At 43.6% G+C, this 25298-nt stretch overlaps 1 protein-coding gene across 2 annotated transcripts in view; it reads left to right on the top strand.

Moving 5' to 3' along the window:
* Positions 1 to 827: 827 nt before the first annotated feature.
* The window catches only part of LOC122556434 (UDP-glucose 6-dehydrogenase-like), a 46091-nt gene continuing 21620 nt past the window's right edge, over positions 828 to 25298 (top strand). Inside the window, exons 1-5 of one of the 2 annotated variants that reach the window (XM_043703077.2) lie at positions 828 to 1017; positions 5913 to 6083; positions 20094 to 20195; positions 21658 to 21858; positions 22935 to 23132. In XM_043703077.2, coding sequence (XP_043559012.1) covers positions 5922 to 6083; positions 20094 to 20195; positions 21658 to 21858; positions 22935 to 23132 — 663 coding nt within the window. In that variant the 5' untranslated portion in view covers positions 828 to 1017; positions 5913 to 5921. Of the gene's footprint in view, positions 1018 to 1359; positions 1898 to 5912; positions 6084 to 20093; positions 20196 to 21657; positions 21859 to 22934; positions 23133 to 25298 lie in introns of those variants that run through there. The other variant, XM_043703078.2, reaches the window with a different exon arrangement.

Raw genomic sequence — 25298 nt, 5'->3', positions numbered from 1 at the left:
TGTCTCTTTGAGTCTGTCCCACTAATCAATAAGATCAACTCCAACTTCCGGTCTCCCCCCCCCCCCCCCCCATACAATCGTCGGAATGTTTGGGGAAAGTGAGGATGCAGATTCTGGAGATCAGAGTCAAAGGTATGGCACTGGAAAAGCACAGCGGGTCAGGAAGCATCCCAGGAACAGGACAGTCCACGTTTTGGGCATAAGCCCTTCATCAGGACTGGGGGTGGGGATAGGGGGCTAAGAGATAAATGGAGGGGATGGGGGAAGGTGATGGGTATGTGGTGATAGGTCAGAATAGAGGATGGGTTAGCTCCTCTCTGGCGGGTTTGCAAGTTAGTGACACTAACAACATGGGTTCAATTCCCACACTGACTGAGATTACCATGAAGGGACTCTCTTTCTCAATCTCGCCCTTTGGTGTGGGTGTAGTGACCCTCAGTTTAAATCATCAACCGTTCCTCTTTATTCCTGATGAAGGGCTTTTGCCCGAAACGTCGATTTTGCTGCTCCTTGGATGTTGCCTGAACTGCTGTGCTCTTCCAGCACCACTAGTCCAAAACCAAAGAGTGGGACTATGGCGGGTTCGCCTTTACCTTATCCACCCAGAGAGCAGACTCCAGTGTAAGTTGCAGAAAGGAAACTTGGGAGGTGGGGGTTTGCAATGGAAAGGGGCAAGGCTTTGGGGAGAACCTGGGGAGCCCTTGCAAGGAGCGGGCACGGACGCGATGGGCCGAACGGAATGTCTGGACCCAGCTGAGGAGGAACCTGGCGGCTGGGCAAAGCAGGCGGAGTCAGTGATAGCCACCCCCTCCGTCTCTACATCAGCCGCCTGCGAGCTGACGCTAGCGAGACCTCTACCCGCTTGCGTGGCTCCGGGCTCCGGGAGCAGGCAGCTTCTGCTGGTCCCTTTCATTCGGAAATTAACCCGGCGCTGCCTCTCCGGCGTCAGCTACTTCCTGGGTCTGTCCCTCCGCCTTTCATCTGACTGTGAATTTCCAATCAATCATTGCCCTTTCGGTAAGTGTCTACCCTGTAATATTGATAGAGCACATCTGTATCACTGTGTTGCTCACGCCGTGTGTTTCCTGCTCTCGCTTGCACAGGGAAAGTTCCTGGATTTAAATCTGCCTTAAATTTGTATATAAATGCTGTGTAAGAAATACTGGCGGAGTTTCAGGGTGGCTGGAGGTCCCACCCCGGAGTCTCACTGCGGTCTGCGGAGTTATTCCATTACTGTCTCTGTGTGACTCACTATCTTGTCTGTGTGTGTAGCCTGCTCTGCTTCTTGTTAACTCCCAACTGCTGCCCCAATCCAACGAACTCTCAGACAACCCCTCCCCCCAATCTCCCCCCTCACTCCTCCCCCGAGCTATGAGCTGTAGTGATAAAGGAACTGGTGCCTCCAATGTAGAGGCGACCTACTAACATCTTCAAATCGCCTGGGGTGAGAGGGACAAAAACAGTTCCGTCATCCACAGCGTCTTTAAAACACTTCAAGTTTTGCTTTCTAGGAAAAGACAAGGTAGACAAGATAAGGACTTCAACAATTTCCTCATTTCCCCTTCCCCGACCTCACCCTAGTTCCAAACTTCCAGCTCAGCACTATCCCCATGACTTGTCCTACTTATCTATCTTATTTTCCATCTATCCACTCCACCCTCCTCCCTGACCTATCACCTTCATCCCCTCCCCCATTCACCCATTGTACTCTGCTACTTTCTCCCTACCCTCGCCCTCCTCTAGCTTATCTCTCCACGCTTCAGGCTCACTGATGAAGGGCTTTTGCCCGAAACGTCGATTTTGCTGCTCCTCGGATGCTGCCTGAACTGCTGTGCTCTTCCAGCACCACCAATCGAAAATCTGGTTTCCAGCATCTGCAGTCATTGTTTTTACCAAGGTAGATAAACTACTTCCACTGGTTTGGGATTCCAAAACTAGGGGGCACAGTCTGAGAATTAGGTTCAGATCCTTTAGGACAGATATTAAGAAGCACTTCTGCATACAAAGGCTGGTTGAGGTTTGGCACCCTGTTCCACAAATGGCAGTTGAAGCTAGATTAGTTGTTAATTTCAAATCTGAGAGACTGTGTTTTTATTCCCATCACACCTTGGTTTAACAACAGGAACAGAAATTGCTAGAGAAACTCAGCAGATCGGGCAGCATCTGTTGGGAGAAAACAGTGACCTCTTGTTCTAAAGAGGTGTCACTGGACTCAATTTTTTTTTCTCTCCACAGTGATGGCTTAGTGATTAGCACTGCTGACTCACAGCACCAGGGATCCGGGTTCGAATCCACCCTCGGGCGACTGTGTGCAGTTTGCAAATTCTCTCGTGTCTACGTGCGTTTCCTTCAGTTTCCACCCACAATCCAAAGATGTGCAGGTTAGATGGATTGGCCGTGCTAAATTGTCCCATAGAGTTCAGGAATGTATAGGTGAGGCAGCAGTGCGAACCACTGAGCCAATGTGCTTCCTTTCTGAGTCCTCAATGGTCTATCCTGTATTCTTAGACTGTAACCTTTGATTCTGGACTCTGGATATCAGGAACATACTTCCCGTGTTTACCCAGGAATAGTCCCAGAAGCATTTTGTAGGTTTCTGAGACTCTCTCCTCATTCTTCAAAATTCCAGTGAATGTGGTCCTGACTGATCCGGTCTGTTTTCATATATCCGTCCAGCCAGTCCAGGAATCAGAAAGGGAAACCTTTGTGTATTGAGTGCAAATATTCCCATCCTGGGCAGTGAGGGGGAACCACACTCTCCTTCTGAAGTGTGCAAGAGATCTTTTGGACCTTAGTTCAATATTTCATGGAAAAGATGGCACTGCTAACAGTGTGGCACTCCTTCACCACTGCACTGACATGTCAGAACTTGACCCCCCAGGCATGGGGTGAGAGTGCTGCCCACTCAATCTTGTCCAATACTACAGCTGGTTTAAATGATAGAAGTCTGTCATTTCTCATGTTGACAGTAGGTGTGGCTGCCCAGGATTTTGACCATCCACCTTCCCCAGTGCTCAAACTGATCTATGCAGTTTGATTGGACAGGGACTGTCTGCTGTGAGCATGGCCACTTTACGATTCAGAATAACTCTGTATTCAGGGCAAAGTGGAGAGAGCTTCAATCAGTATCTGCCCATTCCCAAACTCCCAACTGGGAGTGACTCCACGTTAGAGTCATAGAAATGTACAACATGGAAACAGACCCTTCGGTCCAACCCGTCCATGCTGACCAGATATCCCAACCCATTCTCGTCCCACCTGCCAGCACCTGGCCCATATCCCTCCAAACCCTTCCTATTCATATACCCATCCAAATGCCTCTTAAATGTTGCAATTGTACCAGCCTCCACCACATCCTCTGGCAGCTCATTCCATACCCGTACCACTGTCTGTGTGAAAAAGTTGCCCCTAAGGTCTCTTTTATATCTTTCCCCTCTCACCCTAAACCTATGCCCTCTAGTTCTGGACTCCCTGACCCCAGGGAAAAAGACTTTGTCTATTTACCCTATCCATGCCCCTCATAATTTTGAAAACCTCTATAAGGTCACCTCTCATCCTCTGCGCTCCAGGGAAAACAGCCCCAGCCTGTTCAGCCTCTCCCTATAACTCAAATCCTCCAACCCTGGCACCATCCTTGTAAATCTTTTCTGAACCCTTTCAAGTTTCACAACATCTTTCCGATAGGGAGGAGACCAGAATTGCACACAATATTCCAACAGTGGCCTAACCAGTGTCCTGTACAGCTGCAGCATAACCTCCCACCTCCTGTACTCAATACTCTGACCAATAAAAGAAAGCATACCAAATGCCTTAGTTGAAAATTGTTTATTTCCCTAGCATTGACTCGAATCACAAAAATAAGTGATCACACACTGGCTGCTATGTTTAATATGTTATAACAGTGACTGCACTTTCTAAAAATTTAAAATACTTCATTATCTCAGAATTGAAGAGGCCATTCAGCCCATTATCTGTAAAGTGCTTTGGGGAGCTATGAGATAATTCGCAGATTTATGTAAATACAAATCTTTCCCTAGTCTATACCAGACCTAAATTTCAATCCCCTAATGCCATTTATTCTGTTATTTGATAAGTTGACTGTTTAGTATGTTAAAATACACAAGGTACTACAGATCACAATTGAACAGGTTTTGGTCTCCTCCTCAAAGATACACTGACCTTGGGGATAGTACACGAGGCTGATCCTGGTTATGGAGGGATTTTACTATGAGGCAAAGTTGAGTAGGTTAGTCTTGTACACACTGGAATATAGAAGAATAAGGGGCAGCCTTATTGAAGCATAAAATTGTTAAGGGACTTGACTGTAAGTGTGGAAGGTCGTTTCCCCTGTGGGAAAGTCCGGTTAAGAGAGAAGCGTGGAGGACTTTTGTTTCCCTGAGTGGAGTGAGTTTCTGGAATTGTTTCCCACTGAGGGCTATTGAGGCCAGTCATTAAGTATATTCAAGGCTGAGGTAGATTTTTAATCAGAAGGGAATCAAGGATTATGGAAAAAAGGCAGGAGAGTGGAATCGATAGGTATCAGATCAGTCATCACCTCATTGGACGGTCGAACAATCTTGATGAACCAAATAGCCTATTTGAGCTTCTACATCTTATGGTCTTGTACATCGTTTCAGTGATGTGAATTTTATAACTAACTAGCTCCATGTTCACTTCTGGGCTGAATACAATCTTCAGTTACACCAAGCACGTGGGCGGCACGGTGGCACAGTGGTTAACACTGCTGCCTCACAGCGCCAGAGACCCGGGTTCAATTCCCGCCTCAGGCGACTGACTGTGTGGAGTTTGCACATTCTCCCCGTGTCTGCGTGGGTTTCCTCCCACAGTTCCAAAGATGTGCAGGTCAGGTGAATTGGCCATGCTAAATTGTCCGTAGTGTTAGGTAAGGGGTAAATGTAGGGGTCTGGGTGGTTTGCGCTTCGGCGGGTCGGTGTGGACTTGTTGGGCCGAAGGGCCTGTTTCCACACTGTAAAGTAATCTAATCTAAAAGCGTACAACTCAAACAGCCATTCAGTCCAACTGGCATGTGATGGTGTTGGAGGGAGAGAATATTTAAAACACTGGACGGAGAGTGAATTTTTCTTCCCCCCGATTATTCTTTCACATTCCTGACTTGTGCTTATAAAACGGTGGGCCTGCGTTTGGAGTCAGGAGGTGAGTTACTTGCTGCAGAATTCCTAGCTTCCGCTCTGCTCCTGTGGCCACCGTATTTATGTAGTTGGTCCAGCGCAGTTTCTGGTCAATCGTCAATCCCCAGGTATTGATAATGGGGGATTCAGTGATGATATTACCATTGAAGGTGATGGGAAATGGTTAGGTCCTCTGTTTTGCTGATAGTTCTGCCTTGGCATTTGTGTAGCATGAATATTGCTGCATCCTATCAGTACCAGCCTGAATGGTGTCCAGCTCTTCTGTTTCCTGTAAATCATCTTTTGCATCTTCTCTAGAATATCTATATCCTTTTATATAATATGAAGACCAGAAGTGTTCATGGCACAGTAAGCTGGAAAAACCTTATTGACACTTTTTAAAATTATTCATTAATTCACAGAATATGGGTGTTATTGGCTGAGCCAGCATTTATTGCTCGTCACTAGTTTCTTTTGGGAAGGTGGTAGTGAGCTGTTTTTCTTGAACTGTTGCAGTCCATGTGCTGTAGGTAGACCTACAATATTGTTGGTAATAGACAGGCAGGAGGCTGGAAGATCACAGCAAGCCAGGCAGCATCAGGAGGTGGAGAAGTCAACGTTTCGGGTGTAACACACTTAGTGTGAAGGTGGTGTGAATGGGTGGGTGTCTCAGAATTTGCAATGCTGTGCTGTAGTTTGTGTTTATGTTTACCTTCTGAGAATCAGCACCTTTTTTTTTCTCTCTTGCTGTTTTCAAACTAGGTTCAGACCATGGTCCAGGTCAGTAAGATTTGCTGCATTGGAGCAGGATATGTTGGAGGCCCGACGTGCAGTGTCATTGCACAGATGTGCAAGGAGATCACCGTGACTGTGGTGGATTTGAATGCCGAGCGGATTAAGGCCTGGAATTCCAACCAGCTTCCTATCTTTGAGGTGATTCCATTGACTCCACCCCCCTCCTCCTGTGGAAGGTATACCCCTCCCCCTTCCTGTCACTGAGGTGGGAGCGGTAATGCTTCTGTAGATAAACCCATTGTTAACATTTTGCTTTTGTGAGTTTAATCTCGGTTCAGGATCCAGTCCTCTGAATGGTGGGAATTGATTCAGGATCTGTAGAAAACTAGTGATATAAGAGGTCATGGCTGATTTGATCTGTTATTGCTGATGTGATCCTTCTTTGATGAGTCCTTCTGGGTTAGGCTGCTGAGAGTTTTGGGACTTGGGGGTTCTGTCTTGTGCTGCTGAGAGACTGCACCTTTGGACTGTTCTGTCCTAACTCTTAGTGTGCTGCATCTAGACCTGAGAGTGAGTATGATCTGACACCTGGAAGTTTGAACAAATACTTATTTACACAGGATCATACATTTACTGATCTCTGTAATGCAGCTCTCAATTACACATTATCCCATCCTCTTCAGTGAGTCTCATTTGCATGTGATGGCTGATGTCAGTGTTCCATCATCATTGTCATGCCATTAACTTATGCCATTCCCATAATACAATCATTGGGACACTTGTAGGGGTTGATTAGAGTTCAGGAGAGGTATGTTCCTGTGAAAACGAGGAATCAAATGGCAAGGTTAGGAAACCATGAATGATAGGTGATATTGTGAGACCACCTAGAAGGAAAAAACATGTATACATAAAGTCGGCTACTGAAGACAGACGAAGCTTTGGAAGAATATTGGGAATGTAAGACCAATCTGAAACAAAGAATTAAGAGGGCTAAAAGGGGTCATGAGATATCTTTAGCAAACAGGGTTAAAGAAAATCCCAAAGCTTTTTTTTTCATATATAAACAGCAAGAGGGTAATGAGAGAAAGGGTTGGTCCACTCAAGAACACAGGAGGAAAGTTATGTGTGGAGTCAGAAAATGGTTGTTTCTTAATGAATACTTTGCATCAGTATTCACCAACGAGAGGGACATGACAGATGTTGAGGTTAGGCATAGATCTTTGAGTACTCTAGGTCAAGTTGACATAAGGAGGGAGGAAGTTTTGGGTTTTCTAAAAGGCATTAAGGTAGACAGGTCCCCAGGACCGGATGGGATCTACCCCAGGACACTGAGGGAAGTGGGAGAGGAAATAACTGGGGCTTTAACAGATATCTTTGCAGCACCCTTGAACACGAGTGTGGTCCCGGAGATTTGGAGAATTGCTAATGTTGTCCCCTTGTTTAAGAAGGTTAGCAGGGATAATCCAGGTATTTATAGAACGGTGAGCCTGATGTCAGTGGTAGGGAAGCTGCTGGAGAAGATACTGAGGGATAGGATCTATCCCCATTTGGAAGAAAATGAGGTCATCAGTAATGGGCAGCATGGCTTTGTATAGGGAAGGTCATGTCTTACAAACCTCATAGAATTCTTTGAGGAGGTGACAAAGTTGATTGATGGGGGAAGGGCTGTAGATGTCATATACATGGACTTTAGTAAGGCGTTTGATAAGGTTTCCATGGTAAGCTGATGGAGAAAGTGAAGTTACGTGGGGTCCAGGGTGTACTGGCTAGATGGATAGAGAACTGCTGGGCAACAGGAGACACAGAGTAGTAGTGGAAGGGAGTTTCTTAAAATGGAAACCTGTGACCAGTGGTGTTCCATAGGGATCCATGCCAGGACCACTGTTTTTTGTGACATACATAAATGATTTGGAGGAAGGTATCAGTTGCAGATGACACTAAGATTGGTGGAGTAGCAAATAGTGAAGGGGACTGTCGGAGAATACAGCAGAATATAGATAGATTGGCGAGTTGGACAGAGAAATGGCAGTTGGGGTTCAATCGGGGCAAGTGTGAGGTGATGCATTTTGGAAGATCCAATTCAAGAGCAAACTGTACAGTAAATGGAAAAGTCCTGGGGAAAATTGATGTATAGAGAGATCTGGGTGTTCAGGTCCATTGTTCCTTGAAAATAGCAATGCAGGTCAATAGAGTTGTCAAGAAGGCAAATGGCATGCTTTTCTTCACTGGACAGGATATTGGGTACAAGAGTTGGCAGGTCATGTTACAGTTGTACAGGACTTTGGTTCGGCCGCATTTAGAATGCTGCCTACAGTCTTGGTCATCACATTACCAAAAGGATGTGGTTGCTTTGGAGAGGGTGTAGAGGAGGTTCACCAGGATTTTGCCTGGTATGGAGGGTGCTAGCTATGAAGAGGTTGAATAGATTAGGATTATTTTCATAAGAAAGATGGAGGTTGAGGAGGGACCTGATTGAGGTCTACAAAATTGAGAGGTATAGACAGGATGGATAGCAAGAAACTTTTTCCCAGAGTGGGGGACTCAATTACTCGGGATCATGAGTTCAAGGTGAGAGGGAAAAGGTATAGGGGAGACATGTGTCAAAAGTTCTTTACACAGAGGGTAGTGGGTGCCTGGAATGCATTGCCAGCGGAGGTGGTAGAGGCAAGAACGATAGCTTTATCTAAGATGTATCGAGACAGAAACATGAATGAGCAGGGATCAGAGGGATACAGATCTTTAGAAAATAGGCGACAGGTTTAGGTAGAGGATCTGGATCGGTGCAGACTTGGAGGGCTGAAGGGCCCGTGCCTATGCTGTCATGTTCTTTGTTCTTTGTATACATGCTAATCTCTCAAAGTTCAAATAAGTCTGAGTGAAAACAACTTTAAACATCAATCAGTGCACTAGATCTCAAAACACTTTTGTGGCCCCATTCCTGTATAATTTAAAACAAATGTTAAAGAAGGAGAAAATAAATTATATGGGCAAACTGGCAAGTAATCTAAAAATGGACAATAAGAGCTTATTTAAATATATAGAGAGGAAGAGAGGGGCTAAATTGAAGAGTATCCAGGACCTGATGGGGTGCATCCCACGATTTCAAAGGGCGGCACGGTGGCACAGTGGTTAGCACTGCTGCCTCACAGCGCCAGAGACCCGGGTTCAATTCCCGCCTCAGGCGACTGACTGTGTGGAGTTTGCACGTTCTCCCCGTGTCTGCGTGGGTTTCCTCCGGGTGCTCCGGTTTCCTCCCACAATCCAAAAATGTGCGGGTCAGGTGAATTGGCCATGCTAAATTGCCCGTAGTGTTAGGTTAAAGGGGTAAATGTAGGGGTATGGGTGGGTTGCGCTTCGGCGGGTTGGTGTGGACTTGTTGGGCCGAAGGGCCTGTTTCCACACTGTAAGTAATCTAATCTAGCTCCTGATCTCGTGAATACACTGGTAGAAATTTTCCAGGAATCCTTAGATTCTGGAAAACCCCTCGTGTTAGATTAGATTCCCAACAAGTCCACACCAACCCACCCCGCTCTGAGTAATGTACCTAACATGGGTGATTTAGCACGGTCAATCCACCTGACCTGCACATCTTTGGACTGTGGGAGGAAACTGGAGCACTTGGAGGGAACCCACATGTGCAAACTCCACACAGACGCTCACCCGAGGTTGGAATTGAACCTGGGCCCCTGGTGCTGTGAGGCAGCAGTGCTAACCACTGCGCCACCATGCAGCCCATATAACTGCTGCCCAGTTGGAAAACTGCTCACGTAACACCTTTACTCAAAAAGGACGAGAGACACACAAAACAAACCACTCTACACCTGTAAGCTTAAATCTGTTACTGGGAAAATGTTAGTCTATTATAATGGATGTAAAAGCAAGGCATTTAGAATTACATAACATAATCGAGCAGAGTCAGTGTGGATTAATGAAGGACAAATAATGCCTGTCAAATTTATTTGAGTTCGTTTGAGGAGGTAACAAGCAGGATAGATAAAGAAGAAGCAGTGGATGCCATATATCTCTAAAAGACTACCGAGCATAAGAAATTTTTAAGAACCCATGGTATTGGAGGCAGCATGGATAGATGATTGAATAAGTAATAGAAGATAGAGTTGGGATGAAGGGAGGAATTTCAGGATTGCAACTCATAGCTAGCAGTGTGCCATAGGAATCAGGACTGGGACCACAATTATTTACAGTATATATCCATGACTTGGATGATGGAAGTAAGTGGATTATTGCTAAGTTTGTGGATGATGCTGAAAGAAATGACATTGGGTAGGCAATGGCAAACATTCAAAGAACTCCAAAAACTGTTTATTCCTCCCTGATACAAGAGTGTAAAGAAAATAGTGGCCAAACCATGACTTATAAGGAAAGTTAGAGATAGTATTAGATGCAAAAACAGAAACATACAAATTAGGAAGAAAAAGACAATACACCTGAGAATTGACAATGGTGTAGAAGTCAACAAAGGAGGAACAAGGGATTGCTTTAAGAAGGGGAAAATAAGAGTTGGTGTACATTTACAGGGAACATAGGAACTAACAGTAAAAAGTTTTGATAGTTACAGAAAGAGAAAAAGATTAGTTTTCAACAATGTAGGTCTCTTACAGTCAGAAATGGGGGAGTTTCTAATGGGGAACGAGAAATTACTGACAAACTAAGTTCATACTTCACCTCTGATTTCATAAAGGAGGACGTGAATAATGCACCAGAAATGATGGGCTTAGTGAAGGGGAAGAACTGAAGCAAACCTGCATTAGTAAAGAAATGATATTGGAGAAATTAATGGGATTGAAAGCTGTTAAATCCTCAGTGCTCGAAAATCTATATCCTGGAGTGTTTCAGGAAATGGCCCTCGAAATAGTTGATGTGTTAGTGGGCAACTTCCACGATTCCTTAGACTCTGCAACAGTCCCTTCAGATTGGAGGGTAGCTAATGTAACCCTAACATTTAAAAGGGGAGGCAGAGAGAAAGCAGGGAATTATAGACCAGAGTCTGACATCAGCCATGGGGAAGATATCAGAGTCCATTACCAAGGATTTTACAGCAAAGAAAATACTGGTAGAGGCAGACACAGTCAGTATGGATTTACAAAAGGGAACCATTTGGAATCATTCTACTGGAATCCTTCAAGGATGTAACTAGTAGAGTTGATTGGGGGAGCAAGTGGATTTGGTTTATTTGGACTTCCTGAGCACTTTTGACAAAGTCACACCTCAGAGATTAATGTGTAAAATTTAAAGTGCATGGGTAATATATTGAGATTGTTATGGACCAGACCAAACCCCTTGCAAATATATCAAAGAGAGGCAACCTTTTGACACAGAGGGTGATTTGTGTGTGGACTAAACTGCCAGAGAAAGTGGTGGATGCAGGTACAGTTACATTTTAAAAAAGCTTTGGAAAAGTACTTGAATAGGAATAATATGGTCCAAATGCAGTCAAGTGGGACTAGTTTAGTTTGGGAACATGGTTGGCATGGACTAATTAGTCCAAAGGGTCTGTTTCCATGCTGTATGACTCTGAGTATTGTCTGGACCCTAACTTTTATCTTATTTAAAGGCAAGTGTAAGGTACTGTGTTCCAAACGTACTTTGTTTGGTCATACTACTCAGTTTTAAGCGAGAGAGAGAGAGATCCCACAGGCAACTTCAAAACCCCAAGAACTACTGAAAGCTAAACACAAAACTCTGAATCTGTGGGGGCCTGACTCCACCCATTCAGGATGTTTCTATTGTTCCAACCTTTTTAAAAAAAAACCAAGGCCTCACAAGCTGTTTACTTTATTGCCTTGGAAGGACCACTCCTCACCTCTGTCTCAACCTGTCAAAAAAAAGGACAAAATACACTTCTTAAACCCACAATACTGTCGTAAGATGGATAGAAAATTGTTTAGCAGATAGGAAACGATGAATAGGAATAAATGGGTGTTTTTCTGAATTGCAGTGGGATATTGCAGGGATCTGTATCAGGACCTATGTTAACAATTTGGTAAAGGAACTCCATAATATTTCAAAATTTGCAGATAACACAAAGCTGGGTGGGAGGGTCAGCTGTGAGGATGTTGCAGTGATACTTCAGTCTGATTTTGGACAGGCTGAGTGAGTGGACAATGCATGGCAGATGCATTGTAATGTGAATAAATGTGAGGTTATCCACTATGGTAGCAAAACTAGAGTGGCAGATAATTATTTGAATGGCTGTAAATTGAGACAAAGGCATGTTCAATGAGACCGGGGTGTCCTTGTGCACCAGCTTCTGAAAGTAAGTGCACGGGTGCAGCAGGCAGATTGTCTGAAACCCAACATACAGGATTCGAGTTCAGAAGTGATTTCTAGCTGCAGTTTTATAGAGCAATGGTGAGGCCAGACCAGAACTGGATAACTACAAACAGGAAAAGGTTTTATCGTTACTGGAGGCAGTCCAGAGAAGATTCGCTAGCTAATCCCAGTTGTAGATGGATTTTCTTATGAGAGGAAGTTAGTATTTAGGGCCTGTACTTGTTGAAGTTGAAAGAATCAGAGAAGACCTTTTTGCAATGTATAAGATTGTTGGGAAGCTGGAAGGGTAGATACTAAAAGTTGTTTCTCCTTGTGGGAGAGTCTAGGACCAGAGGGGATAATGTCACAATACGGGGTTGCATGTTGAAGATAGAGGTGAGGAATTTCTTCTCTGAGGGTAGTAAACCTGTGAAATTATTTGCTGCAGAGAGCTGTCGAGGGCTAGATTGTTAAGTATATTCAAAGCTGAAATAGTAAGGGAATCAAGGGTTACAATGATGCAGGAAACTATTGCTGAAAATTATGCTAGTCACGATCTCATTGAATGGTGGACTGAATGGCCTGCCTCTCCTATGTCTTACGGCCTTGTACTTTACACTTTGGTCTCTTTGCTTGAGAAAGATTAAAATTGGATTAGTAGTGGTTCAGACTAGGATCACCTGACTGATTCCAGTGATTAAAGGAAGGTTCAGCCTTGTATCCATTAGAATTTAGAAAAATGAAAGTTGCTTTTATTGAAATATGCAAGATCCTCAGGAAAATGGATAGTATTGATTCTAAAAGGATGTTTCCCCTTTTGGGAGAGATAAGCATTAAAAGCCACAGTTTACAATGAAGGGGCCTCCTATTCAACAATGAGATAAAGAGGATTTTTTTCCCCTTTTGATCATTGGCCTGTGAAATTCCAGTTTTCAGAGAGCCGTGAAGGTAGGGGCATTGTATATTGGCAAGGTAGATGTTAATCCTTTGTTAGTAAGAGTCTTAGGGTATTGAGAGTGAACAGGAATGTAGAGTTAAGCAGCGTTCTGTCTAATTGTTTGTAGTTTCATCTGGTGCCTTTTGGTTAGAACAATAACAGTAGTAAAATTATCTGTAAATGTTTGTGGTTAAGCTACTAAGGCTTGATTTGAAAGGGAATTGCAATCTGAGAATTTAATCTCTAATTTTCTTTTAACATACCCAGCAAGGCCAATTTATGATTCAACCCCAACAAAATAATCTTCAGTGATGGAGGCTGGTACAAATAGAACATTTAAAAGGTATCTGGGCTGGTATATGAATAGAAAGTGTCTAGAGGGGTATGGGCCAAATGCTGGCAAATGAGACTAGATTAATTTAGGATATCTGGTCGGTATGCATGGAAATGATTTTATGACTTCCTATTTATTCTCAATCGCAATTCCCGCTTGATTAAAGCTGCTTCTTGAGCCATTTTTCTTTTTGCTACTTTGTCAGTGCCTGAATCCATGAATTTTAAATCCCGATAAAACCGTGGTTTCCTTTCCTCTAGTTTAAATATTTAACTCTAGATTCTGTAAAACATTTTTTCCTGCCATTTTAATTCAACAACACCACCACCTGCATTTAAGTATCTTCCAAATGGGCAAGAATTATGCAAAGCCAGTGTATGGTCTGCGGGGACTGAATGTAACTCAGCAGTATGTGATGTTTTTCTGATTTACTGTTGTGGCAAATACCGAGAGCTCATGAGATCTGTGCCTTTTCAACCTTGAAAGTGGACATTTCTTCCTTAACTGGGAGATGATGCCAATCCTATAAATTGGGTAATTGTTTAACTCGGCCCAGAGTAGCACCTACCTCTCTGAGTCAGGTGGTTGTTGGTTAAGTGCCGCACGGCTGGAGATGCCATCGTTATTGGGTCCCTCAGATTGGCGTAAAATCACAATTAGAAGAAGAACAACAGTGGGGGTTTCTCCCTGGTGTTCTGGTCAAATTGCATTCCTCAGCCAACATCACTGAAATTGATTATCTGGTCACAATCTTTGGTCATTTGTGGAAATTTGCTGTATCCATAAGGTTCCCCTGAGATGACAGTGATTGCCTTTGACATCAGGCTACATCCGACCAAGTGTGGCATCAAAGAGCCTGAGCAAAACTGGAATCAATGGATATCAGGGGGCAAGCAGGCCACTGGGTGGAGTCATAGTTGGCACATAGGAAGATGTTTGGAGGTCAGTCATCTCAGCTTCAGGATATCTCTGCAGGAGTTCCTCAGGGTAGTGTCCTAGGGCCAACCATCTTCAGCTACTTCATTAATGACTTTCCCTCCATCATAAGGCCCGAAGTGGGGATGTTCATTGCGCAATAATCAATGTTCAGCACCATTTGCATCTCCTCAGAAACTGAAGCAGTCCATATCCAAATTCAACAAAACCTGGACAATATCCAGGTTTGGGATGATGCATGGCAAGTAACATGCATATCATGGAAATGCCAGACAACAACATCTCCAACAAGAGATTGGGTAACCATCATTTCTTAGCATTCAATGGCATTCCATTGCTGAATTCACCACCACCCCCATCTACGAACATCCTCTCCACTCACCACTGATGCACAATAGCAACAGTATCAAACATCTAGAAAACGCACTGCAGATATTCACCATGGCTGTTTAGACAACAGTTGCAAGCCCCTTCCAAGCCCTCTCACCATTGTGTCTTGGAAATACGTCATCATCAATCCTTCATTGTCGTTGGGCTGAAATCCTGGAATTCCCTCCTAAAGGCATTGTGGGTTTACCTACAGACATAGACAGCAGTGGTTCAAGAAGACAACTCATCCCCACCTTCTCAAGGGGCAACTAGGTAAGTACAATACATACTGGTCCAGCCAGTGTTGCCCACTTTCCACAAGTGAATTTTTAAAAAAAATTCGCATCATCTGTTGGTTTGACTACTTTCATTCTTTCGGTTTCTATCCTCTTTTTTAAATCTCAATTTGTCCCTTTTATACACTTTAATTCTTTAATGTTGTACCTTGTTTATTAGTGTAGTCTTTAGTCTGGTCATCCTTGATGGAATCTGCTTCTAATGTCTACCACATGCTTCATGAATTAACTTGCAGTTAGTTTCTGGTAAAATTGATCTTTTGATCGGAGTTTCAAATTTCCACTCGTGATCCAGTCTTTCTGGTTTATTTGCAAGGCTAATCCTATCTGAGTTAACCACTCTGTCAGTTCTATCTAGTCTGTTTGGTGAACTTTAGTTGTTCCAGCTGACAGTTGCTGAAGTTTGATTTCTCAATAGCATAACCTCTTCCTTAACTTGGATTTTACAGCTCGCAACGATTTAAAGTCCTTGCTCTTTTTTTGAACTGCTGTTAAACTCTTCCTGTGAGTTCCTACCTCTGTGCTTAAACTCAGCTTCATTTTGCATCAACTCTCAATTTGTTTATGTTCTGTCAGGCCATCCTCCAGTCCCTTGTCCCCACATTGTCATTGTGCTTCTAGCAGTCATTACCCAAAAGCTCTGCAATTTCCTGCCCTCTGAAATTACCTCCCCCATCTCTCTTCTGTTAACAGCCCCCTAAATAACTAAAGTTTGGACACCTGAACTAATCTGTCTTCCTTTTCGCTTGGTGTTCTGTTTTTTTCCCGCAGGTACAGCTCCTGCAAAACACCTTAAGAATTTTTTCTGTGAAAAAGACATTCTCTAAACAAATACAAGTTGCACTGCAGCAACGTGCCAATCCTCCTTTGATTGTACTCCCAAAGATGTGATCACTACCGCCTGAAGTACAATGGTAGATGGCAACACCACCACTTACAATCAGTGTGCTGATGAGCCCACGTCAAGTCATACAACATGGAAACAGATCCTTCAGTGCAACCAATCCATGCCAATCATGTTCCCAAACAAAACTAGTCCACCTGTCTGTGCTTGGTTCATATCCCTCCAAACCTTTCCTATTCATTTACTTATCCAAATGCCTTTTAAACATTGGAACTGTACCTGCGTCTACCACATTCTCGGGCTGTTCATTCCACACATGAACCACTCTGTTTAAAAAGAAAAGTTGCCCCTCATTTCCTTTCTCTCTCAACTTAGTTTTGAACAGCCCCACCCTGGGGAAAATATCTTTGTCATTCACCTTGTCTATGCCCCTCATGAATTTTATAAACCGCAATAAGGTCACTCCTGCGTCAACCTTCACTGCAGTGAAAAAAGTCCCAGTCTTTTCAGTTTATTTTTATTTCTCAAGCCCTCCATTCCTAGCAACATTCTGGTAAATCTCTTCTGAATCCTCTCCAGTTTAATAATATACTTCCTATATCAGGGCGACCAGAACTGCACACGGTACTCGAGAGTAATGTGTACAGTTTTGTCCGTGTATTTAAGAGAGAATGTGCTGGCACCAGAGGAAGTTCAAAAAAAATTCCCTGGGCTGATCTCTGGGATGAGTTATACTTCACCGACCAGCCTTGACTGACCCTGCAGTTTTATATACACCACTTCAAGGCAGCAATTGTGATTTTATTTTTAAGATCATTCACTCAACTTTATCACTGTTTCCATAAATCTTAGTTTCAATTCCTGTCTGTAAAAATAGGCATTTAATGAATATGTTATGAATATGATGAAGCTGAGGTAAGCTATGGTGTCACTATGACCTTAGTAGTCATGTGTTAGTGTTCTGTTCAGAAATTGGACTGTATACTTGGAGCATGCTGCGCTGTAGCCTTACCATCATGTAATATGTAAGAGACCACGTTTTTCTTTTTTTTTAATCTACCCGTTGAAGTGGAGATTGGACTGCTAAAACTGGAATACCAGGAAAGTAAGCATTGTATTACAGAGCTCAAACCTTGTACAATGTTGCTTTTTGGAGGCAGTAAGAGGGGGATTTTGAGAATGAACAACACTAAGAGTATAGTGAAATCAAGAAATTCTGCCTGGCAATAGCCCTTTGATTATAAGTGCGAAGAACAGCAGAGATTGAAAAATATTCAGAGCCTGCAGACTGAAAGCATCTCTCCCATTTCCCACACCCCCTCATGTGCAGAAGAAGACAGAAAACCTGAGAAAGCTATTCATGTACAAAAAGTCCTACGCTCACCTGATGAACCACTGAACCTGAACAAAAGCCATCTCCTTACAGACTACAGTATTTTATCTTGGCAAAAATTGAGAAGTTAGTGAGGGTAACTTGTCATCTTGTGTTCTATACTTCTAGAATTTTGTTTGCCCTGCTTAAGTACTATGTTCTATGCTCTTTCCTATCCACTGTATTTGTGTTAAATTAGCGTCTTTCGTTTGTCTGAACGGTGATCAAGGGGTGCACATTTTGATTTGAAAGAGTGTTGTTTAAGTTGTATAAATTAGGAATCTTTTGACTTTTCTTGTTTAAAGTTAGTTGTCTCATTGGGATTTTAATACGTATGTAACGTGTTTAGTGTTGGACCAATGGGGCACAATTATGAGTTTGTGCTTCACAGTTAAGTTGTGACAAAAGTTTTACAGTTGCTAAGAAGTTTGTGGTTTTATCAAGATCTGAAAACTAACATTGGAACACACAACCTGGGTATGATCCCCTATTAAAAGGCAGGCTTGCATTTCTGATCTCCAAGCCTGCTGGACACACTTTCCTCACTCTTAAAGAAGGGCTTATGCCCGAAACGTCGATTCTCCAGTTCCTTGGATGCTGCCTGACCTGCTGCGCTTTTCCAGCAACACATTTTCAGCTCTGATCTCCAAACAGTCCAATGACTGAGGTACTTTTGAAGTGTAGTCACTCTAGTAATGCAGTCGTTAATTTGCATGCAATAAGATACCACAACACTGTGGCAGATTGTACATGATATTGATGAGAGGGACATCAATTGTAAGGTCACAGTACATCAGGCAGACCTGTCTCTCAGCATCTGCTCCACCCATTTGGCAGTGTGGTCTCATTTCAGTGAGAGACAGCTGCCTTATAACCTCTAGTTACTTATTTTCACCGAGCATGTCCACTGTTTATTCATAACTTCCCCAGGTGAACCTGCCAATGAGTACATGCAATGTTTTATTCTAGAGGAAGGAACCAAACATTAACAGTCTACGATAAGTAACATTAACTACGATGAGTGACTAGATAATCTGTTTTGGTGATAAACGTTGGATCAGGACACAGAGAGAACTTTCAGCTGTTCTTTTGAGATGAGGACTCTTGTTTCTTATTTCATTTTTAAGATGACCTCTCCAGAGAAGCCAGTGTATTGATGTTACACTGATCAGCACTGGCACCAGGGTACTTAACAAAATGATGTTACCAATGCCTCTGGAGTGGAACTTGAGTCCACATGTCATCTTACTTGGGAAGGGAGAGTGCTACCCATTGAAACACAGATAATGTTCTTTGGTAAATCAGAGGGAAAAAAATGCTGGATGAACTGCAAGGATATATTTCAGGGGAAGCTAGGGAAATTAATGAGCGTAAGGAATAGGAAGATGTATTCATGGGCTGAGAAGAAATAGGATTTGGGAGAGTGGGCAGAGACAGATGAAGAGCAAAATTGTCAGCATGGATCTGTAGGCTGAATAAACTGTTAATGTTTGGTTTCTTCCTCTGCAATAAAACACTGCATGTACTCATTGGCAGGTTCAACTGGGGAGTTATGATGAATAAACAAAGGACTTGCTCAATGAAAACGACTAACTAGAGGTTATAAAGGCAGTCGTCTCTCACTGAAATGAGACCCCACTGCCAGACTGCCAAATGGGTACTGTAGATGCTGAGAGACAGGTCTGTCTGACGTACTGTGACCCTACAACTGTTGTCTCTCTCATCAGTATCATGTACAATCTGCCACAGCGTTGTTAGCTGATCAGGTATCTGGGCTTGATCTTAGATCAAATTCCCCATTTCTGAACTCCCTTCTGGGAACTTGTCTGACTGTTGGTGTGTAAGTGTCATTGTGTGGCTCAGGAGAGAGTATCACAGCTACTCCGGGTCCTGCACTCTGCCAGTGAACGGGGCTGTATGTGTGGATGCTGAGGGTTTGGTATTTTCAGGCTCTGTTTGAGCTGTTTGGAACTTGAGCTGAAATAATCAAGAGTTCAAGTGGATTAGCACTGCTGCATCCCAGCACCACGGACCGGGGTTCAATTCCACCCTCCGATGACTGTGTGGAGTTTGCACATTCTCCTCATGCCTGCATGCTTTCCTTCGGGTGCTCTGGTTTCCTCCCACAGTCGAAAAATGTGGGAGGAAACCTATGTGCCAATAGGTTAGGTGTATTGGCAGCGGGAAATTGCCCAAAGTGTCAAGGGATGTATGGGTTAGGTGGATTAACCATGGGAAATGCAAGGCTACAGAGGTAGGGGGTTGCTCTGGGTGGGATGTTTTTCAGCGGGTAAGTATAGACTTGATGGGCCAATGGCCAGCTTCCACATTGTAGGAATTCAACGATTGTGGAGTTACTTTCCACTCTCTGTTTCCATTAACCCTCTCCTATCCACTGATGCTGTTAACTCACTTTTTAAAATTCATTAGTTCAGTGCAGATTGGTATCACACCATCTGTTTTATGTGGTTCAGTTATCGGGAAGAATTGTTGGATGAGCAAAGACTAAGCTTCATCCAGTTTGTCTTCCACCATCCTGGTGAATGAATGATGACAGCAATGCATGTTATTAACTAATCTCAGCAGCCGATCTTTATTGGTGAGTCTCCGTCAGATCCGGATGAGAGTCCCAGCTGTGTTGAATGTTTGGATCTATGGGTCCAAGGTCTGAGGACCCAGTGCTAGCATCTTTCAAGCACAGAACACCCATCACCTGAATTTCCATTGGGGCTATGGATATACCAATATACTGGGGGACATGAAATGCTTTGATTGTTAATGTAAGAATAACCCATGTTTGTTTTTTAATGTTATGAACCAATATATATCTTTTTCCAATTTTACACACAGCCAGGTCTTCAGGAAGTGGTGGAGTCTTGTCGTGGGCAGAATCTCTTCTTCTCTACTGACATTGACAGTGCGATTAAGGAAGCTGACCTGATCTTTATTTCGGTGAGCAGGCTTAACAGCCCGAGATTTACTGTTTCTCTTGGGGTGTCCTTCCATCTCCTGATTGAGTGAGTTTCAGACCTTCCTGTTCCATCTCTTCTTAATAACTCAGGACGCTGAGACTTGCTTGCATGTTTGTTCTGGAATCCTGTCAAGGGAAGTCTCCTTGTTCCCCTAAGGTAGAAATAATCAGAATTTTTGTGAAAGATTCTCACGGTGGAGCTCTGTTGCATGTGGCACCAGCTTCCTTCCATGAGACAGGGAGATTGATATACTGTGACTTGGGCCTTGTGTCAGAAGCAGCAGTAAATGTGAGATATATTCATAGAACACCTAGTTCCCAGCTCTTTTAAGAAGAGTGTAACATTCTACACTGTTTGCTTCAGCATATCCTTCTTTTAGCTCTCTGTCCTCCACCAAAGAACATCGAATAATACAGCACAGGAACAGGCCCTTTGGCCTACATTGTGCCAAACATGACGTCAAATTAAACTAATCCCTTCTGCCTGCCCTTGCTCAATACGCCTCCATTCCTCGCATATTCCTGTGCTTATCTAAAAGTCCCTTAAACACCCTTTACATATCTGCCCCCACCACCATCCCTGGCAGTGTGTTTCAGACTCCTACCACTCTCTAGGTTTAAAAATAATTGCCGTCATGTCTCCTTTGAACTTACCTCTTCTCACCTTTTAAATGCATGCCCTCTAGTATTAGACATTTCAACTCTACAGGAGGAGAAAAACTTTGACCGTCAACTCTATCTATGCATCTCGCAATTTTATTGACTTTTATCGAGTCTCACCTCAGCCTCTGCCACTCCAGAGAAAACAACCTGAGTTTTTCTAGCCTCTCCTTATAGCTCATTCCCTCTAATCCAGGCAGCATCCTGGTAAACTTCTTCTACACCCTCTCTAAAGCCTCCACATCCTTCCAGCAGGAAGAACTTTTCTCTACAGTGAATGCCCTGGAATCCACTGCCTGTTCAGGAAGTGTAAGGGAAGATGCTCAATGGTTTCAGAAGGGAATTTAATGAGCCTTTGAAGGAAATCTACAGAGAGGGCGAAGGCATTGGGTGTGCGAGTGGGACTTGCTGGATTACAAAGCAAGGAGCCAGCACTAACTTGTTGGTTTGAATGGCAGCTTTGTGTGTTCTAAGTCACTCTGCAATTCTGTTTACTCTACAAAATGCTTCACTCTTTTGAACACCTTTATTAAATATTTGTTGTAACTTTCACTGCTCTGAGGAGGATAATCCTAGTTGTTTTTTGTACCCCCCCGACACAACCAAAGATTCCCATCCAATTCTAATAAATCACATTTGGACCCTCTACATGGCCTTGACTTCTTACATCTGAATTGAAACTGAGATCTAACTGGTGGCTGAGTACGTCCACCTCCCACTGGCGCTCTTGTAGACTTGAATCATGCCATTACCTTCCTCTCTTCCTTTGGTGATTGTAAATAGGTAAACACTCCCACCAAAACCTTTGGGATCGGAAAGGGTCGTGCCGCAGACCTGAAGTACATTGAGGCCTGTGCCCGGCGGATAGCAGAGGTGGGCAACGGGGGCAAAATAGTGGTGGAGAAAAGCACAGTGCCAGTGAGGGCAGCAGAGAGCATCCGGAGGATATTCAATGCCAACACCAAACCCAATCTAAATCTTCAGGTAGGAGTCCACCTTTTTGCCTTTATTTATTCATGGGATGTTAGTGTTGTTTACTTCCCAGCGTTTATCACCCATCGCTAATTGCTCCAGAGAAAGTGGTAGTGAGCTGCCTCCTTGAATTGCTGCAGTCTGGGGGGTAGCAACACCAACAATGCTGTTCTGGAGGGAGTTCCAGGATTTGATCCAACAACAGCAAAGGAACAGTGGTATATTTCCAAGTCAGGTTGGTGAGTGGCTTGGAGGGCAACTTGCAGGGTGTGGTGTTTCCATGTGTCTGTTGCCCTTAACCTTCCAGTTTGTGAAGGTCAAAGGTTTGGAAGATGCTGTTGGAGGAGGCCTTGGTGAGTTACTGCAGTGCATCCTGTTGATGGTATCATGCTGAGTGTCAGGGACACTCTGTCATGGCTCAGCTCATGTCCAACCGCAGCTGAACCTCCAGGTCTTAATTATGGATAGGTTGATTTATAATGTCCAGACGTAAGAAAATCGCCTTTCAAAATCACTAAAGATTTTTACAAACAGCCTGTGACCATCAATCACTGACTGCTATATTTCCTGCTTTTACAGCAATGTGCTAAACAACCAAGTAAATTGTTTTTCCTCTTTTTTTTGTTGTTTATTTTTGCAGTGCTATTAGTTAATGAATAAATATTGATCAGGCAACTGAGCAGAATTCCTTACACTATGTATTTTTCATATCCAACTGAGAGAGTAGGCCTGCAGGGTCTGTGGTTTAATGTAATATCAGAACCTGAAGGAGAGTCATATCAATGTTTCCACAAACTGCCAAGTTTCTCCGGCATTTTCTGTCTTTATCCTTCCTTGGGTGTGATGCACAGAACTCTCTGCTCACCATCACCCCAGGTGTGGCCTAACCAGGGTTTTGTTACCTGAGGCAGGACACCTTTTCCCTTGAATTCTAATCTTCTGGATTTAAAACCCAGCTTTGGTTTGTCATCAAGAGAGTGATTACCTGATATTGTTACTCCTTGGTAGAAGAGCTCCTGTACAATGCTCAAACGTAAAAGAGTTGAGTGTGGCTCAGTGTATTTGTGTGTGAATCCTGGTATCTCAAGGTGCTGTCTAATCCGGAGTTCCTGGCTGAAGGCACAGCAATTGCAGATCTCAAGAATCCGGACAGAGTTTTGATTGGTGGAGATGAGACTCCTGAAGGGCAAAAGGCCATTCGGGCCCTCAAAAGTATCTATGAACACTGGGTCCCAGAGAACAAGATCATTACAACCAACACATGGTCATCAGAGCTCTCTAAACTGGTGCGTAGTATCTTAATAAACTACATCAACCTCTTTCTCAGTTACGTTCATGCCTGGGTGCCCTTGGAAAGGGAGCATGTGGTGTCCACTAATACCTTTGAGGCCTTTAGGCAGGCATCACTGGGGGTAGAGTGTATTTACAGTTACATTTTGATTTTTGCATTCTTCCCCTCTCCCTACCTCTCCCTCACCTTTGCTCTGCATTGTTCTTAATGGGCTTTGCATTTAATTGAATCAGTTGGACAACAGTGGTGATTAACTGCAGGTGGTTAATAGGTGGGGAAAAAGTATCATAGGTGATTGAGGGGAAGAAATATTCAGAGTCGAAGAGTGTGGCACTGGAAAAGCACAGCAGATCAGGCAGCATCCGAGGAGCAGGAGAATCGACGTTTCGACATTCCTGATGAAGCCTTTCCTGATGAAGGGCTTATGGCCAAAACGTCAAGTCTCCTGCTCCTTGGACACAGCCTGACCTGCTGTACTTTTCCAGCACTACATTCTCGACTCTGATCTCCAGCATCTGCAGTCCTCACTGTCCCTGAGTCGCAGAAAGAAATGTTCAGTTGTGCAGACAACCACCTCTGGATATTAAATAAAACCATGATGTGTTTTAGATTGGGGGTCCTCCAGGGATAAGATTTGTGTTAGCCTTCAGTGCAAAAGTTACTATCAGATTGTAGAAAGGGGCAGCACTGAACAAAGTCCGTGATGTCTGTGCACAGCTGGCCAATTCATCCGAAAGCTTTGTAAATGTTTCTTTCCAAAGAGAAGTTACTCATGAATCTGCTGCTGGGTCCTTTTCATTTAAGTGCACAGTAAAGGGGGTGACACAGTGGCTCAGTGGTTAGCACTGCTGCCTCACAGCGCCAGGGACCTGCATTTGATTCCACCCTCAGGTGAATACCTGTGTGGAGTTTGCACTTCCTCCTGGTGTCTGCGTGGGTTTCCTCAAAGTCCAAAGATGTGTAGGTTAGGTGGATCGACCATGCCATATTGCCCATATTATCAAGGGATGTGCAGGCTAGGTGGGTTAGCCATGGGAAATGTAGGATTACAAGGATAGGGTAGGGGGGTGCATCTGTGTGGTATGCTGTTCAGAAGGTCAGTGTGGACTTGATGGGCTGAATAGCCTGCCGTTGTAGAGATTCTATGATAATAAAGTATTTTTTGATTTGCATTGGATTATGTCCATGACCATGTATTTTATGTACTGGGGGAATCCTACAAAAGGTTAGAATTAAAGTCAAATCATTAGGGGTTAAGTCAGCACACATGGTGAAACTGTTACCCCTCTCCAGAAGGCTGGAACCTGGGGGTGGAATTTTTTGATATTCTGCTTGATAGGTTTTTGTTGAGAAGAGTGTTAAAGGATATAACCGAGAGCTGGTAAATATGGTTTGAACCTGTGGATAATTTTTAAATTGGGAATGATGTGCTATGCAAAATAATAGAGATGGTGGTGTAGTGGTAACTTAGGAACAGAATCTGGCTTTAAAATCTAGTAAAGGTGACCATGAAACTATTGCCAATTGTTATGAAAACCGACCTGGTTTATTAATGTGGAAATCTGCCATCCTTACCTAGTCTGGCCTAGATGGCAGCTAGTGAAACTTAAATTCTGTGATCAAGTTTGGAATTGAAAGCTAGGCTGTGCATTGGTGACCAGGAAACCATTGTCAATTGTTGTCAAAACTTATCTCAATCACTAACATCCTTTAGGTGAGATAATATGCTGTCCTTGCTCAGCCTGGCTTGTAGAAACATAGAGTCATACAGCACAGAAACAGACCTTTGGGTTCAACCTGTCCCTACTGACCAAGTTTCCCAAACTGAACTAGTCCCATTTGCCTGCATTTGGCCCATATCCCTCTAAACCTTTCCTATTCATGTACTTGTCCAAATATCTTTTTACATGTTGTAACTACCTGCATAGGTACACAGATTGCAGGTTAGGTGGATTGACTGTGCTAAATTTCCCATAGTGTCAAGGGATGTTGTGGGAAAAGATCTGCCACCCTGCCTACCCACAATAGGCCCACACAGAACATAGGAAAGCAAACTTGGCCAAACTATACCAAAGAGGAGAAAGTGAGGACTGCAGATGCTGGAGATCAGAGCTGAAAATGTGTTGCTGGAAAAGCGCAGCAGGTCAGGCAGCATCCAAGG

Source organism: Chiloscyllium plagiosum, unplaced genomic scaffold (assembly GCF_037043375.1).
Source record: "Chiloscyllium plagiosum isolate Xiang-an unplaced genomic scaffold, Cpla_swu_hap1 HiC_scaffold_16, whole genome shotgun sequence".
In the NCBI taxonomy this organism is placed as follows: Eukaryota; Metazoa; Chordata; class Chondrichthyes; order Orectolobiformes; family Hemiscylliidae; genus Chiloscyllium; species Chiloscyllium plagiosum.
This window is presented reverse-complemented; position numbering and strand designations above follow the sequence as displayed.